Consider the following 14,054-nt stretch of genomic DNA (forward strand, 5'->3'; position numbering starts at 1 on the left):
AAGAAGTCCTTCCATTCACCGTATTAGGAGCATATATACAAATAAAACGCCAGTTGATCTGTCTTAAAGAAAGGTCACATAAAATGAGACGCCCTTCCTGGTCTCTGGTCAAGGAAACAGACGAATAGCCAAGCTTTTTACGAAGAAACAGAAAACAACCGGCAGAAAGGCCTACTGCTTGACTCACACATATTTCGAAGTCCTTCCGAAAAGGCTCTAAAGCCTCCGCCACGTCTTCATCTGATGACAATTTCGTTTCTTGTATTACGGCTATGTCAATATGCTCGTGATTCAAGAGCCTTAGAAGTTGGTACTGTTTCCTTTTAGACCTTAAGCCCCTTACATTTAACGTTAAAAAATGCAAAGGCAGGGCGGATTTTATGAGGGGCATTAGGGTGAGCTAAAGCCCCTCATGACCATCTTCAAGCGTCTTATGGCTACTTTGTTTTCGATACGGCTGGTGTCTGGTTCCTACCTGTTTTCTATCTGTTCTCGATTTTGCAACAGCCCCTTCATCAGCTACAACAGTGTCAGACTGATAGCCGAGTCCTTCTGAAAGATCTTGCGGCTTCAGCGCGTCTGCATCCAACCCGATGGTCGTTGGTGCTACCTCAAAGGTGGTGGTGGTGTCGTCTCCACTTGCTGTAGCATCCTCGCCGACGACCGTGGTTGTAGACGAGTTGTCGTCATCATCGTCAGGTGGGGGGGATGGTTCAGGGAGGAGTTCTGGATCGTTTTCCGTGGTTTGGGGGTCTGTCACTGCTGCTGGAAGGTCACTTTCGGCTTGGCTCTTAAAAGCTTCTGCGGGTGGTGTGTGCCCGGAAGCATCGACAACCTCCGAGACATCCATCAGGAGCTCAGACCGTTCCTCTTCGTCCTGGGATATCGTTCCGCGAAGCTTGCTTGCATAAGTTGTGACGCAGTCGTCTGCGGTGTGTCCGTAGCGTTTACATTCCGAGCAGCGCGGTGTTCTGCACTGTCGGCGGACGTGTCCTACCCTGTTGCACCTGAGGCACAAGGGGGGTCTTCCTGGAATAAGGATGAGCGATTGACATCCATACACTTTAAGTAGGAATGGAATTCTCTCCGTGGTGATTCCTTCATGCAGGGTAATGTTAACTTCCCTGTTGAGGGTGTCCATGTGCTCCATGCCGGGGCACCGCCACTTCTCTCGGCTGATGTTACGGACTGTGCCGTAAGGCGCCAAAGCTTCGATGATACGCCTATCTTCGAGGTAGTCCGGAAGCCAAATAAGCTTGATCTTGAGGTCCCGGGTGTCCGGGTCAAGGACAAGGCATTTCTTGCCTTTCACGACCAACTCACCACGACTGCAAAGCTTCTCTTTGGCGAGGGCGTTGACGCAGGTCACCATCCACACATGACTCATCTGAAATTGTCCGGTGGCTTTGACATCTTTCAGGTCGATAACATCTTTGATGGCGTCTCGAAAGTCCGGGGCCGTGTATGGCCTAGCAGTCAGATCGGCGTGGAGAAATACGGAGTTGAGGACGATGTTGCCGGTTGGCAGACGTGGAAGTATGACCTTATATTCGTTGGAGACGACGTCCGAAGACTTAGAAATAACTCGGCCAGTGGCCGATGCGGTGTTTCCACCAGAGAGCATTTTTCCACGGTCGTTCGCAACGGCGTCTTTTTCTTCCTCCAACGCTAAACCGACATACAGAATCTGATGTTTTAAAAGATTACACGTCTGCTGAAGTCGGTTGGATACATTGTGCGCTTAGTTTTGTATTTAATTTTTTGCTACGTGTTCAGGACGCATTTATATTATTGTGGCAATGTTTACATGCTAAATAAGTTATTATTACTGTGTATACTAATTTTTTTTTTTAATTTGCATTGCTGGTCGTTTTATTGCAAGCGTGTTGAAGATAGTTTCCGTAAAGTCGCTAGATATCCATTAGAGCCAACAAATGCAATCCAATCCAATCCACAGCCCTTTTTTGCACGTTTGGCCGGGCGTGTGGGTTTTCATATCTCTGTCTTCAGGTCAATTCACCGATTAGTCGTGATGCGTGGAGTTTATCTTAGTTTCAAATGTGTCTAAACAAGAAGGAAGCGACTGTGAGCCGTGGAACTACGTCAAATCTGCTCAACAGCCAAGATCATGGTACGATCGTTCCAAAGTAAGTTCCTTTCTTTGTCAGTTAGGGCTAGATTATTCTTTCCTCCGTTCAAAATCCTTGTTATTGTCTAGATCGCTTGCTTTTACCAGTATTACTAATTGTGCGCGAATGGGGTAATGCGAGGCTGTTTTTCTTCGCTCACAAATAGGCTGCATACTCGCTCGAGGTCCATCAGTAGCGGCGGAACTTTTGGGGAGATGGAGGGGGGGGGGGGGGGGGGAACCGCGGCAGCGCTTGGGCAGCGGCAGCGCTTGAAAACCATACAAGGGGATTATTTTAGGCCTTTATTATTCTTAGTATGAGCGACCAATGTGTCCGCACATCCGTCTGTTACCTGAGCTGCCAAGAAAATTGTGTTTACAGTCTTATGCATATGGGTGGGAGTTAGCACATTCCACTTGGACCTGTTCGAACTTTTGCTAAAGCACCTTTCGCATTCTTTTTCTTTTCTTCTCCAATTTGTGAGTTGGGAGTCTACACTCGTATGTAGTGTATGTATTCCTCTCTTTTATTTCTTCTTTTTTGTTTGTTACTTTTCAGGATGTTCAATCAGAATGAACTCACCACCTTATTACATGGAAAGGCTGTTGTTAATTCCAAAGTGTCTGTAAAACAATCTAGCTGACATCTTTTGCTCACGCCCTGGTTTCTGAAGCTCGCATTCTCCGAACACAGCCTTTCTGATTTCTCTGATCCTTTTTCTTTTATGTTCAATAGATCAAGTTGTGAGTGTGCACCAGTCTGCGTCCTATGTGTTCCTGTCCTTTTGTCCTTGTCTTTTTGTGCACTTTTTTCACGTTGGTCCATGATATTTTTTATCGTATATTCTAATCTGTGTTTTCATGTTTATACTTACTGCAGTCCTTACCGAGTAGAAGTTGGCATTCACTTTCGCCATTCTGATTCGAGTGTCCTGAGGCGACACAGAATGACAGCTTCCTCTGCTGAAGGCCAGGCTTCATGGAAGACTGCCAAGGCTGTTCATGGTAAGGTGCTCTATATATTGAGCAATATAATAGCAACTTATTGCTGATAGTATTGTTTTTAACACAGACTGTGTTTATGGACTGGCCTTTAGCAATTCCGATGCCATTCACGTGGAACGAAATCCTCTAGGGCAATTGCGCATCCCATTCGTAAGTGGAATGCTGAGTTTACAACAGAAGTGCGTCTCGACTTGCTGCCAGTATTGCTGTGTGTGTTGTGTTTGCATTTTTATTTGTTTATTTAGTGTTCCCAATAATGGCTCAAGCCTTCCCATTGGAAGTGGCAACACACAAACACAAATGAACGGCAAGAGAGGTGAACAGCGCCACTCATGCCGTTCGCCACCGCACTTATTGGTTTTTGATGAGGTTTGCAGTATTGGTCTCTATGGTATTTGGTCATATATCGCACATGAACACAACCAGGGCACTGTGCCTACAATTCAGCACTCGCAAGATTTGCGTTAATACACCCTGCAGCTGGTCGCACTTTCAGAGTCATTTTAATGTTGCAAAAATGAATAATGACATTGGCATATTTCTCGTGCCAAATCCTTCATGCCTGTTCCGAACTCTGATCCCCACGAAATCACAGTAGAGTCGTTTCTGTTGTACAGTAAAACCTCGTTAATTCAACCCCCGCTAATTGGGAAATTTGGATAATTTGAACTGCCGATTCGGTCCCGTCAAACGTATGTATTAGTCAATGGCAGCAAACGCTCATTAATTCAGAGGGAACGCGGCGCACTATCGTAAATTCGGACGAATTCGGCAGGTGGCGCTATCTACCGTCTGTTCCAAAAGGTATAACCGATATCCATCCGAAGTGCGCACTTGATTTTTCCGGTTTTCCCATGGTTTTTCGGTTCTCCGTGTTTCGCACCAGTTTTGCTCTGGATCGCCGTGCTTCAGCGCGTTACTCTCCTGGCAAGGAAGCGGCAGAAGCATTGCTGCAACCGAAAAAGGGTAGCACAAGTGACCGACGACCGGAATGGCAAAATCGCGACACGCGGGGCTATTGTTCCCGAGCGTGCCAATAGCGAGAGTGACAGTCACGTTTTATGCCTCAACGCGGGGATCCTAAAGCCCGCCATTTTAACAACTATCCTATCCCTCAATTTTTCGTCGGCCACCCCCGCATTGTAAAATGCAACGTGACTGGCACTTTCGCTATCGGCGCTCGGGAAAAATGGCGCCGGGTGTCGCGATTTCGCCGCCCCGATTACTGGTCAGTTGTGCTACTCGTTTTCCGTTGCAGCTGTACTAGGCTAAGAATTTAGCGACGAAAGTGGAAATACTGAGGGCCTTGGAGGGCGGCGTCTTTCGACAACTTATGGAAAGTTACGACGTCAAGAGAAGCACTTTGGCCACGTACGTAAAAATTTTGGCCGATATCCTACGGGCTTTTGAGAGCGAGAAGTTCAACGCGAAAAGAAAGCGGCCTTGGAAGGTGGTGCACCCGAAACGAGAAGAGGCCTTGCTGTGCTACATTGTCAGCGCACGGGATGCGTAGCTCCGACAGTGCGAGTGCGGTGGAGCACTCGACCGCGCTAAGGAAAGTTGCCGTCTTCGCCCAAGTGTCGTCCAGAAAGCAGGCGGTAATAACAGATTTTTTCTCAAAATAAAGGTGTGTCACAGGGCAACGTTTTCGCGCAGCTTTCTTTGTCCTTTCGATATTTCTACTTTCGGTTAATTCGGACATTTTTGCCGGTCCCATGAGATCCGAATTAACGAGGTTTTACTGTAGTGGCACGGCAGATTCTATACTTGTTTTGCTTCAATCTTTGTAAGGGGGACGCTGTAATCCAATTCTACTCATCTCTGATGTACTAGATAGCACCATATTTGCAGAGATAGTCTTCAGATTTTGTAGTTCCAGCAAAATATATTTCAGCTTATAAAATATTTGTTATTTGGCTTGTAAATTTTCAAGCAGATCTAGATTGAAGGCAGCAAATATCTTACCTGCAGTCATGGTATGTGTCCGAAGTATATTGCATTAAAATAATTGACCCGACCTCTTATTTTTGTTTTCAGTGCCTCTAGCGAATTGTGGATGCTAGGATTGCTTTTGTTTGTTTCATATAATCTACAACACTTTTTTCATCTTTATACTCAGTGCAGCCCTTGCCGAACGGAAGCTAGCATCGACTAGGCCAATTCGTTCCTGCATCATCAGCCAAGCCGAGGATCAGGTCCATGGCAGTCTGCGAAGGTTGTTGATGGTAAGCTGCCTTATATATACAGCTGTGTAATAGCAGCTTGTCCTGGATGACAATTTGAAATGCGTGTTTATGTTTTGGAAAGTGAAATTTGCATGGGCATACTTGCAACGTGAAACCTCACCAAGCCTGTTCTGATCTTTCATCCTTTTGAGATTTCAGTACAGCCGTTTCTGCTGCACACATACTGCCTACTTTGGCCAAGTAGAGACTTGATCCATATGAAGGTAAGCAGGTGATTATCAACTGCTCAGTGCTGTCCGTGGTGACGTCCTCTCCTTATCAGATGACTTACCATGCTTGGTTCGCAAGGCATTTTAAAAGGAGAGCAAGTCCGCAAGTGCATGATGCTCCCAGTACTGAATAGTCGACGATCGCTTGTTCACACTCGTAAAGATCACGACTGTACTTCAAGCTCGGCAAGTGTGACACTTATGTGATTCAGCCAGTGGCTGTGCAGTATAAAACGCGCCCAATTGGCAACTTTAATGCAGTCTCGTGTAGTCCCATTGATGTTTTCTTTTGGCATGCATGATATCTGTTCACACTTTTTTTCCCCTCGCTTACCGATCGTCCTAGCTGTCTGCAGAGAGTGAGTGTGAAACATGCCAACAAGCCTCTAAAGCAGTATGCAGTGCAATTTTGGTCTATTGTGCAAGCGAGGAAGAAGACTGCTCGTTTGGCTGTTGAGGCTGTGACATAGACATTAGATAGTTTTATCTGAGCATTGTTAGACCTGCTCCACTCAAAAGGAAAGCACCTGCATGCACACAACGCTCAGTCAGCAACGACCAACCGGAGCGCAGATGCCGATGGAGAAGACAATTCCTGCACCCCTATGGCCACTGCCGACTGAGCGTTACGTGCATGCCTGGTTAATTTCCCGTGGCTGAGCTGAGCGGGCCGCAAAAAGCGCTCAGCTAAAACTTTTTCTGATAGGGGGTGGCTGACGCATAGATATTTCAGACAGAGGGATGGCCGACACTGCTCACATCAATTCTCAGTGTGAGCAGCTCTCATCGCAATACGGAAATTATGATTAAAACTTCCTCTACCCGTTTCTAAAGGTTTTGGGACATGTGCTCCTGGCAGTATTGTCGGGCTAGACATCATTACACCCAGATGTACTCTAATAAATTCTAAGAGGATGAAGTCAGTTGCCACATAACTTGTGCAAAACTAAATCTGGAACTCACTCCTCCTTCCTGTTTTCCACTGTATTGAGAACCTTGTCCCAGTATGTGATGGGTATGTGAAGAAAATTGACCAGATAAACAATATCACTTAGAAAATAGATGTCCCATACATATTAACCTGCATCTACCAGCCACTGTACACTACCTCACTACTGATTTGGTATCTTTCAATTGATATTCCTGAACTGTTCGCACCTGTAGACATCTTAATGATGATAACGAGGGAATGTTTCATCTCATGGGATGTCATATGCTTAAAGTAAGTGAGGCTTGCGGGCATTTTCAAGGGCTATGGGGCATGCCGATGGAGAACACTCAATGTGAGTTTGATGGTGGACGCTGATAATATATACTAGTTTTTGTGTAAGTCGCTATTTTTTATTTCATGAAGTCTGCAGATGACTTTTAGTCGTCAAGTTGCCATTATGTGGGAACCGGGGTGTCATACTCTGCAATGCATTACATGTTTACCTGTGTCTACCCAATCTCATTAGTATGTGTACAACGGTGAGCTGTATACGTCAAGGATATGATTTGTCATTGTCTCAGTAATGCTAATGAATCGCTATGTTTACCTAAAAATGCTGAATGTGGATATCGGGGACTGCACACCTATCGTAACAAGAGTCAGTGTTAACCAACATGCCAACTACTCTGCCAAGCTCGCCCGTCTCTCGACATGCCCTTTTGAATTAAAATAGATGATTTCCACAAGCCTTTCTCTGAAGTGGGCCTTTTTCATACAAATAGCTGACCTTGATTATGAGATAACTGGACCATTTTCGCCCCTTGGTCATCCAGTGTGTTGTTACAGGTGTGTCCCTTAGGGATTCTTGTTTTGATATAGTTTCCAGATTGAAAATAAAATAAAGACAATTAGTGCATTAGCTACAAAAAAATTTCCTTTTACATGGGCTGCTTGTCTCATGCCCCTCACCCCAGTTTGGAATTTCTGGATTGTCACGTCCACCTGGTATTGATTTACCCTGTCATTCTACTGTGGTGTCGATTCTCTTTACAGGTGCTGTAATGAAGGACTTGCCTTCTCGGGTGCATGGTCGACTTGCATCACAAGCTGCATGAGAAGTGTGAAGAAAATTTCCTAGGCCCGTGACATGCAGCCTCTTTCATTCAGCGCACTCCTCTGGCGACAAGCGCATGATTACCAGCCGACTGTACCTTCACTGCAACTGACAATAAACAATGACGGTAACAATTTTGTATGTTTCATTTATTGTTTACACACATTACGTGTTAAAATAACCCCTGTTATGAACTACATCATTTCTATTCAGGTGTGAATTGCACACAAAACCAAATGTTAGCATGGAAAACAAGACCGTGAACTGTATGGTTTTAGCCCGCTAGCCTGGGGTCTTCCTGGTATCTTGCGGTACTGCTGGTACTATGCTGGGGATTTGTGCTGGCAGCAGCCCGGGAACTCGCTGGGAAAAAAGACCGGGAACTGTATGGCTTGAGGCCGCTAGCCTGGGGTCTTGCTGGTATCTTACCGTATTACTGGTACTACGCTGGGGGTTTGTGCTGGCAGCATCCCGGGAACTCACTGGGACGCCCAGTGCCAGGCGTCCCAGTCAGTCCCAGTCGCTGGCCAGTGACTGGCAATCTCACTGGCCCGTTGTCGCCCCACGGGGCGTTTCCAGCGTCGGGCCAGTAGGATCTTGCTGGCAGACCGGTACCGCCCCATTCCCAAACCAGCGAGTTGTGCTACTTGGGTTATAACAAGAAGTAATAAAATGTGTAATCACAAATTACAATTGTATTTATATCATCTTAACGCTATCAATATTAATTTGAAGCAATGATAACGAGTAAACAAAACGTCAATTCAGCTAAAGTCGAGTGCACCACGAATGACTCGAGGTTAGCAAAAGAGTAATCCACATGTTAGTCGTGCGACTAGAAACTTCAAGTGATCGAAATAGTGATCAATATGTCAGTGGTCCTCAGGAAAATCGAAATGTATAAATAATTACTCGGAAGCGCAACCACTTAAGACAAAAGCATGCACGTATATATCGTGGATTAAATTGAGCGATCCCAGGATTAAATCGGGTAGTGCAAGGATCAAATTGATCGGCGCTTGAATTAAATGGAATGGCACTTGGATTCGATTAACCACCATTTGGATTGAAATGAGCGGGAAAACTTGTACTGCTCCAGCCATGGCCAAATGTCGCCATATGTTCCATCAAAATTTTGATGACGCCCTTTTAAGTGGAGACGAAGAGCTAGCAAACACAGTTTGGGCTAAAGCCCGTGGATGGTTTACATCCGACAGCGTCTTCGCGTTTGTGTAGATACGCAAGAGCCACCGCGAAATCCCTGCTTCTTAAGGCCGGCCTACATAGGGCGTACACTCGACGAATTTACGCGCGTTTCAGCGGGCGTAATCACGGGCTTTGACGGGCACACGGGCTTTGGCGGGCACACGACGCTTTTCGTCGACGTCTCCTCGGCGTTTGGTTCAGTGTTGCCGGACTCGCGCCTTTCATGAAAGGAGGCAAAATCTAGATCGGCTGCTATTTTATTACGTTCCGAAAGGGGACAGAAATAACTGAATGCTAAAAAGCAACCAAAGCGTATTTTGCTTACACCTGTTTCATAAATGTTCGTCGCAAACGTAAAGTTGCCAAAAACTCCCGGCAGGAGGGCGGCCGCGATCTCTCCTCAAAACCCTTCCTTTTGTAATTTTTTTTCACATAGCCCCCAACACTGAAGGTATTTTCTTCTGTCTCAGTCATTCATCGCTCGCTCCAAGGATATATAGCAATTCCGTACAGTTCGCCGATAAACCGGCGAACGCGACGAGCGAGCTCCCATTTCGGCGGCTCAGTCAAGCCAGCCAGCCGGCCGCATAGCTAAGCATGCCGATTCTCGAGCAACTTCCGGCTCTCATCTCGGGAGCTGATTGGCCGGCACAGCGCCGTACGCATCCGGACACGCCACGCCGAAATACGCCGGTGCGCCGAGATCTGTCTCGGTCGGATCGCCGAATACGCGCGTGTTTACACACTAAACATCGTAACACCCTTGTGGGTGTAAATGGCTTGTCCTATAACTAACACCCATTTGGGTGTAGCAAAACGCCCTAAACAAAGGGCGTTACTCCTAACGCCCCTAAAATAGGGTGTGTTTCCCTAACACCCTTAGAGGACGGCGTTATTCCGAACACCTTTCAATTAGGGTGTGATTCCACTGTACACGTTTTTATTAGGGCGTTATGTCTGCGCAGTACGTCCTCTAAATTGTGTGTGTCACCGCCAGAAAGGGAAATAAAAAAAGGCGTGATTACCAACACCGATAAAGTAGGCGTAAAAACCCAAAAGAGTGCACAAAAATGACTGCAAATGCCTGGTTCACTTTTTTATTTTTAATCAAGGTTCTAACAGGTTCTACACAATTCTCTATAGACGATTGCGAGCAGGTCATCCGGCCGCAGCCATGTCTTGCTTATGCGGGCAAGTGCGTGCAATTACAAGCGTGCCAAAGGGCAAAGCTTCGTTCACGCGCACGTCATCAAACTTGGCGAAGGCAAGACTTAAAGAAATAGTTCTTTTATCCTCGCAATTCCACCACGACCAAGACGCTTCTAAACCAGTGGCGGTCCGTGCGTGTAAGGTCATGAATATTTCAACCGGATATTGCTTCATAACCCCTTCAAATTGTACAACCGAAGGCCCTATTTGAATCTCCAACTGTACTTTTCTTGTGACGTTTATGCCTTCTTGCACTGGTGACGTGGACAAAACTGGCAGGCTGGCAAAGACGGTACGACCGGGAGTTGCTTGGGACGTAAGCGGCAGTTCATGTTTGTAAACCGTAAAATGGTCTATTGAAAGGGAAGCAGGGAGGCTATGTTCGACAAATGTTTCGTTACTCCTAAAAATAAACGGAAGTGACGGAAGTGACGATATTGCGTTTGATTGGTTAGAGGTTCAAATGACGAAAGTTAACTATTTTCGCCATTTGACCTTCTAACCAATCAAACGCGATATCGTCGCTTCCGTCACTTCCGTTTCTTTGTTGGAGAAACGAAACATTTGTCGAACATAGCCCCTTGGACTACTATTCAAGCATGATAGCAGAGTACTTACAAATAAAACAGCGATCTCATGTAATCCGTGATAGATGCATAATCCGATTCGGGCAGCACAGAACTATCCACAAGCACAATGTCGAGGATGAAGGCGGTCGCTCACACTCAGCGGAAATTTCGCGGTCGTCGATGAGCACCTCTCTGTCGTGATAGATGCGTAATCCGATTCGGGCAGAACAAACAACGCAAGTTGAAGGCGGTCGATCACATTCAACGGAAGTCTCGTGGCCGCTGATGAGCTGCTCTTTGTCGAAACGCGCCCAACAAATACAGCACAATAATTCCATGGACTCCGACGAAATAAACGACCATTTCTGAAAAGTTTGCATGGATGTATTCCGGCCGTTCACGACGAAAAATCACGGTCGCGACTGGCACGCACGAAAAACAGGAATACACTGACGGGCGCGGGCGCCCCCCTTTTTGTATATCGGACCTACGTGGCCCCTACAACTCACCATAACTTGGCATACGGCAAAGACTACGGCCCCAGTAGCCCATCAGCGCGTCAGAGCGAGTCACATGACAAATTTTCGTCCAAACGTCCTTGTCCTACGGAGAGCGGTCACGTGTTTCGCGCCACCCCTCTGATTTGCTAGAAGCGGCCTTCGCACTCGCTCACGGCAGCACGAAGACACAAAAGAAGGTTTGGAGGCTTATCCGAAGACGAGGTCAAAGGGGGTTGGACAAAGCCGCTAATCTCCCTCTGCTGCTTTGTATTGCCACCGGCCCTGCCCAGGGAAGGTCGCGAAATCGGACTCGCCAGGGCTTGCTTTGCGTAGTACAACCTTGAGCGTCTCAAACTGCCAATCATGTAGACTCGCGTGCTCTGGTGCGGACCGCGAGATCACAAAATAAATACGAAAAACAATTTTGAACGTTGTCGAAGACGCGGTTTCACGTGTACCAAAGAAAAACCGGGAAAAAAAAAAAAAGCGCCGGGGAGTTAGATATTTTGGTGTCATTACGCAGAGATAAGAATCGCGTCCCTGGGGGTGTCATTAATCCGGCACTTTCGATTGTTTTGCGGCATGGTTTCTTCAGAGCTACACTCCAAAATAAAGTCTCAGTGAAGGTGCTATAAGTAGTACGAAACCCAGTCAGGTGAGTTTGTAATATCCGAAATGAGGGCGCCGCAGTTTGTTCAAGTCGTCAGTTTAAAAGACCTTTCTCAGGTTAAAAGTACGCGGATTCTATTTCGCTTAATCTTGCTTTGTTTTGTTTTGTAACGTCGGATTTTAGGCAGTCAAGGAATAGAAATACCTCGCCGGCATAGCCGATTCATGCAGGACACTCTTGACAGTCAGCCAAAAACGGCGCCACGTACGGTATGTCAGGATATATCGTCGGCGCAACCCATCCCATTTTTCACAGATATTGGCTGGACCAAAATAATATCGGCACAATCTTTCCGATTTAATTCCACAACAGCGCAATACTGTGTGCTGCCTAGGTTGTCTTCGTTCATTTTTTTTTTTTTTTGCGAGCGGAGATGATTTTTTTTAAATCAAGGTTGAACCGATAAAACTGATGCACGCGCGAAACGTAATTTTAGGCTCGTATCGGACGAAGAGTTCAATAGGAGTTGCAAAAACTATTCTCTAGCGCTTCCTAATCATATGCGACTCCGTGCGGCGATTAATTATACTCGATGTTTGTACCGCCGTACATCACCAACAGTTTCACCAAAGCAATAAATATGAACGGCTATGAAATCATGGCTGTATTCGACTGGATCACCATTACGCCCCTTTCACACCGTGTGGATGAAGGGCGTAAAATTCGCCCATACACCCTTTTTACACGATTTCAGACGCTGTCGCTGCAAGTGGGGCGTAAAGAGGGCGTGTAAAGGGTGTAAAACGTCAGCACACCCTTTTTACACCCACCGATATTCAAAAATCGTGTAAAAAGCGTGTAAAAAGGGTGTTTTTCCTAACGTGCACCCTTCTTACACCCTTTTTACACGATTATGGGTGTTACAAAGTTTAGTGTGTACGCCGACCGAGGAAGCGCTCGTCCCGACGCCCGCTGCACGTCGCGATTACGCCCGCCAGAACGCCCGTAAATACGTCGCAAAGACGCCCTATGTGATTCGGGGTTTACGGCGGATGACGACCGGTTCAGCGTAACTTCGCGCTCGGTACATGCAGCCCACATGTCAAGGTCGAGGTGACTTGCGTTCGTAGCGTAGCGTAAGAAAACGCTGCCCTGGGAATGGGTCTTACCGGGCAGCTGTTTCCATGTTGCGTGCCGCCAACGTACCAAGTACGGACTCTACTAAATCCAATTTAATGTTTTGATTATATTTTTTTCTTGCTTTGAACGGAGTCTATACTTTGTTATTCATTTATTTATTGAACATACCCTCAGGGCCTGGGAGCAGGTACGAAGACATTGAAGGAGAAACTGTAACAAATTAGCAATAGTAATAATATAAGAAACAATCAAGCAGGTCGTGAATCATTGGAAAAAATGGTTAGTGATAGCATTTCGAAATATATTAGGGTCAGTGCTGGTAGAAATTAAACCGGGGAGGTGGTTCCATTTTTGTGCTTTGCGAGGAAGAAATGATGAGTCAAATACAGTTGTGAGTGAGCTTGGGACTCCAACTTTATGCTGATGTTCAACACGGGACAAAATATAAAAGGGGAGAGTTATCATTTGATTGTGTAAAATAAGATTATTAAAATAAATTTCGTGAAATGAACGTAAACGTGAAATTTTACGGCGCAGTAAAAGATATGGTAATGTAAAACTAATTTTCATCGATGTGACACTAGCAGTGTGATGACAGTTCGATAGAATGAAATGAGCTGGGTAATTTTGGATAGATCAAGGGTGGCCAGGCTGGCCTGGCCTAAGAGCCGCAAACATAACTACGGAACTTTTAAGAACCGCAGGGAAGGGGGGGGGGAGGGGGGAGGGGGCGGGGGCAAACTTAACTTTTGTTCATAGTCTAACTGTACGTATGAGGGCACAAGGCTGTACGACTGTACGTATGGGTGTACAAGGCTGTCAAGCTGCAAGCTGCAGTGTGCTTTATTCTGAAATCCTTTCTTTTTGTTTTTTCCTTGGGAAACGCGGAAAGGGGCGAAGGGGAGGGGGGGTTCCTCTTACGAGGGATCCGCGAGCCGCACTTCGACCAGCAAAGAGCCGCATGCGGCTCGCGAGCCGCGGTTTGGCCACCCCTGGGATAGATTCTAGTTCCATGACGAGGGTATCGTGACCCGGATATCAGATAGAAGCTGCATATTCCAGCTTTGGTCTGATCAATGCTTTATATAAAATAAGTTTAAGTGCCATTGAGAAGTTAGGTTTTATGTATTCCAATGTGCAGTGAGCGCGAGAAGTGATATGCTGAATGTGGGGTTTCCATGAAAGGT

The 14,054-nt window shown here is 46.3% G+C and overlaps 1 protein-coding gene across 1 annotated transcript; it reads right to left on the reverse strand.

The window, feature by feature from the left end:
* Window positions 1-359: 359 nt before the first annotated feature.
* LOC115322086 lies at window positions 360-1,546 on the reverse strand (the record flags this gene model as incomplete). Its single annotated transcript, XM_029982409.4, has 1 exon — window positions 360-1,546. A coding segment is annotated over one exon (1,146 nt), but the record flags the coding sequence as incomplete, so codon positions are not given.
* Between the last annotated feature and the right edge of the window lie 12,508 nt (window positions 1,547-14,054).

This window comes from Ixodes scapularis, unplaced genomic scaffold, assembly GCF_016920785.2.
Source record: "Ixodes scapularis isolate PalLabHiFi unplaced genomic scaffold, ASM1692078v2 PGA_scaffold2__306_contigs__length_199485367, whole genome shotgun sequence".
NCBI classification, from domain to species: domain Eukaryota; kingdom Metazoa; phylum Arthropoda; class Arachnida; order Ixodida; family Ixodidae; genus Ixodes; species Ixodes scapularis.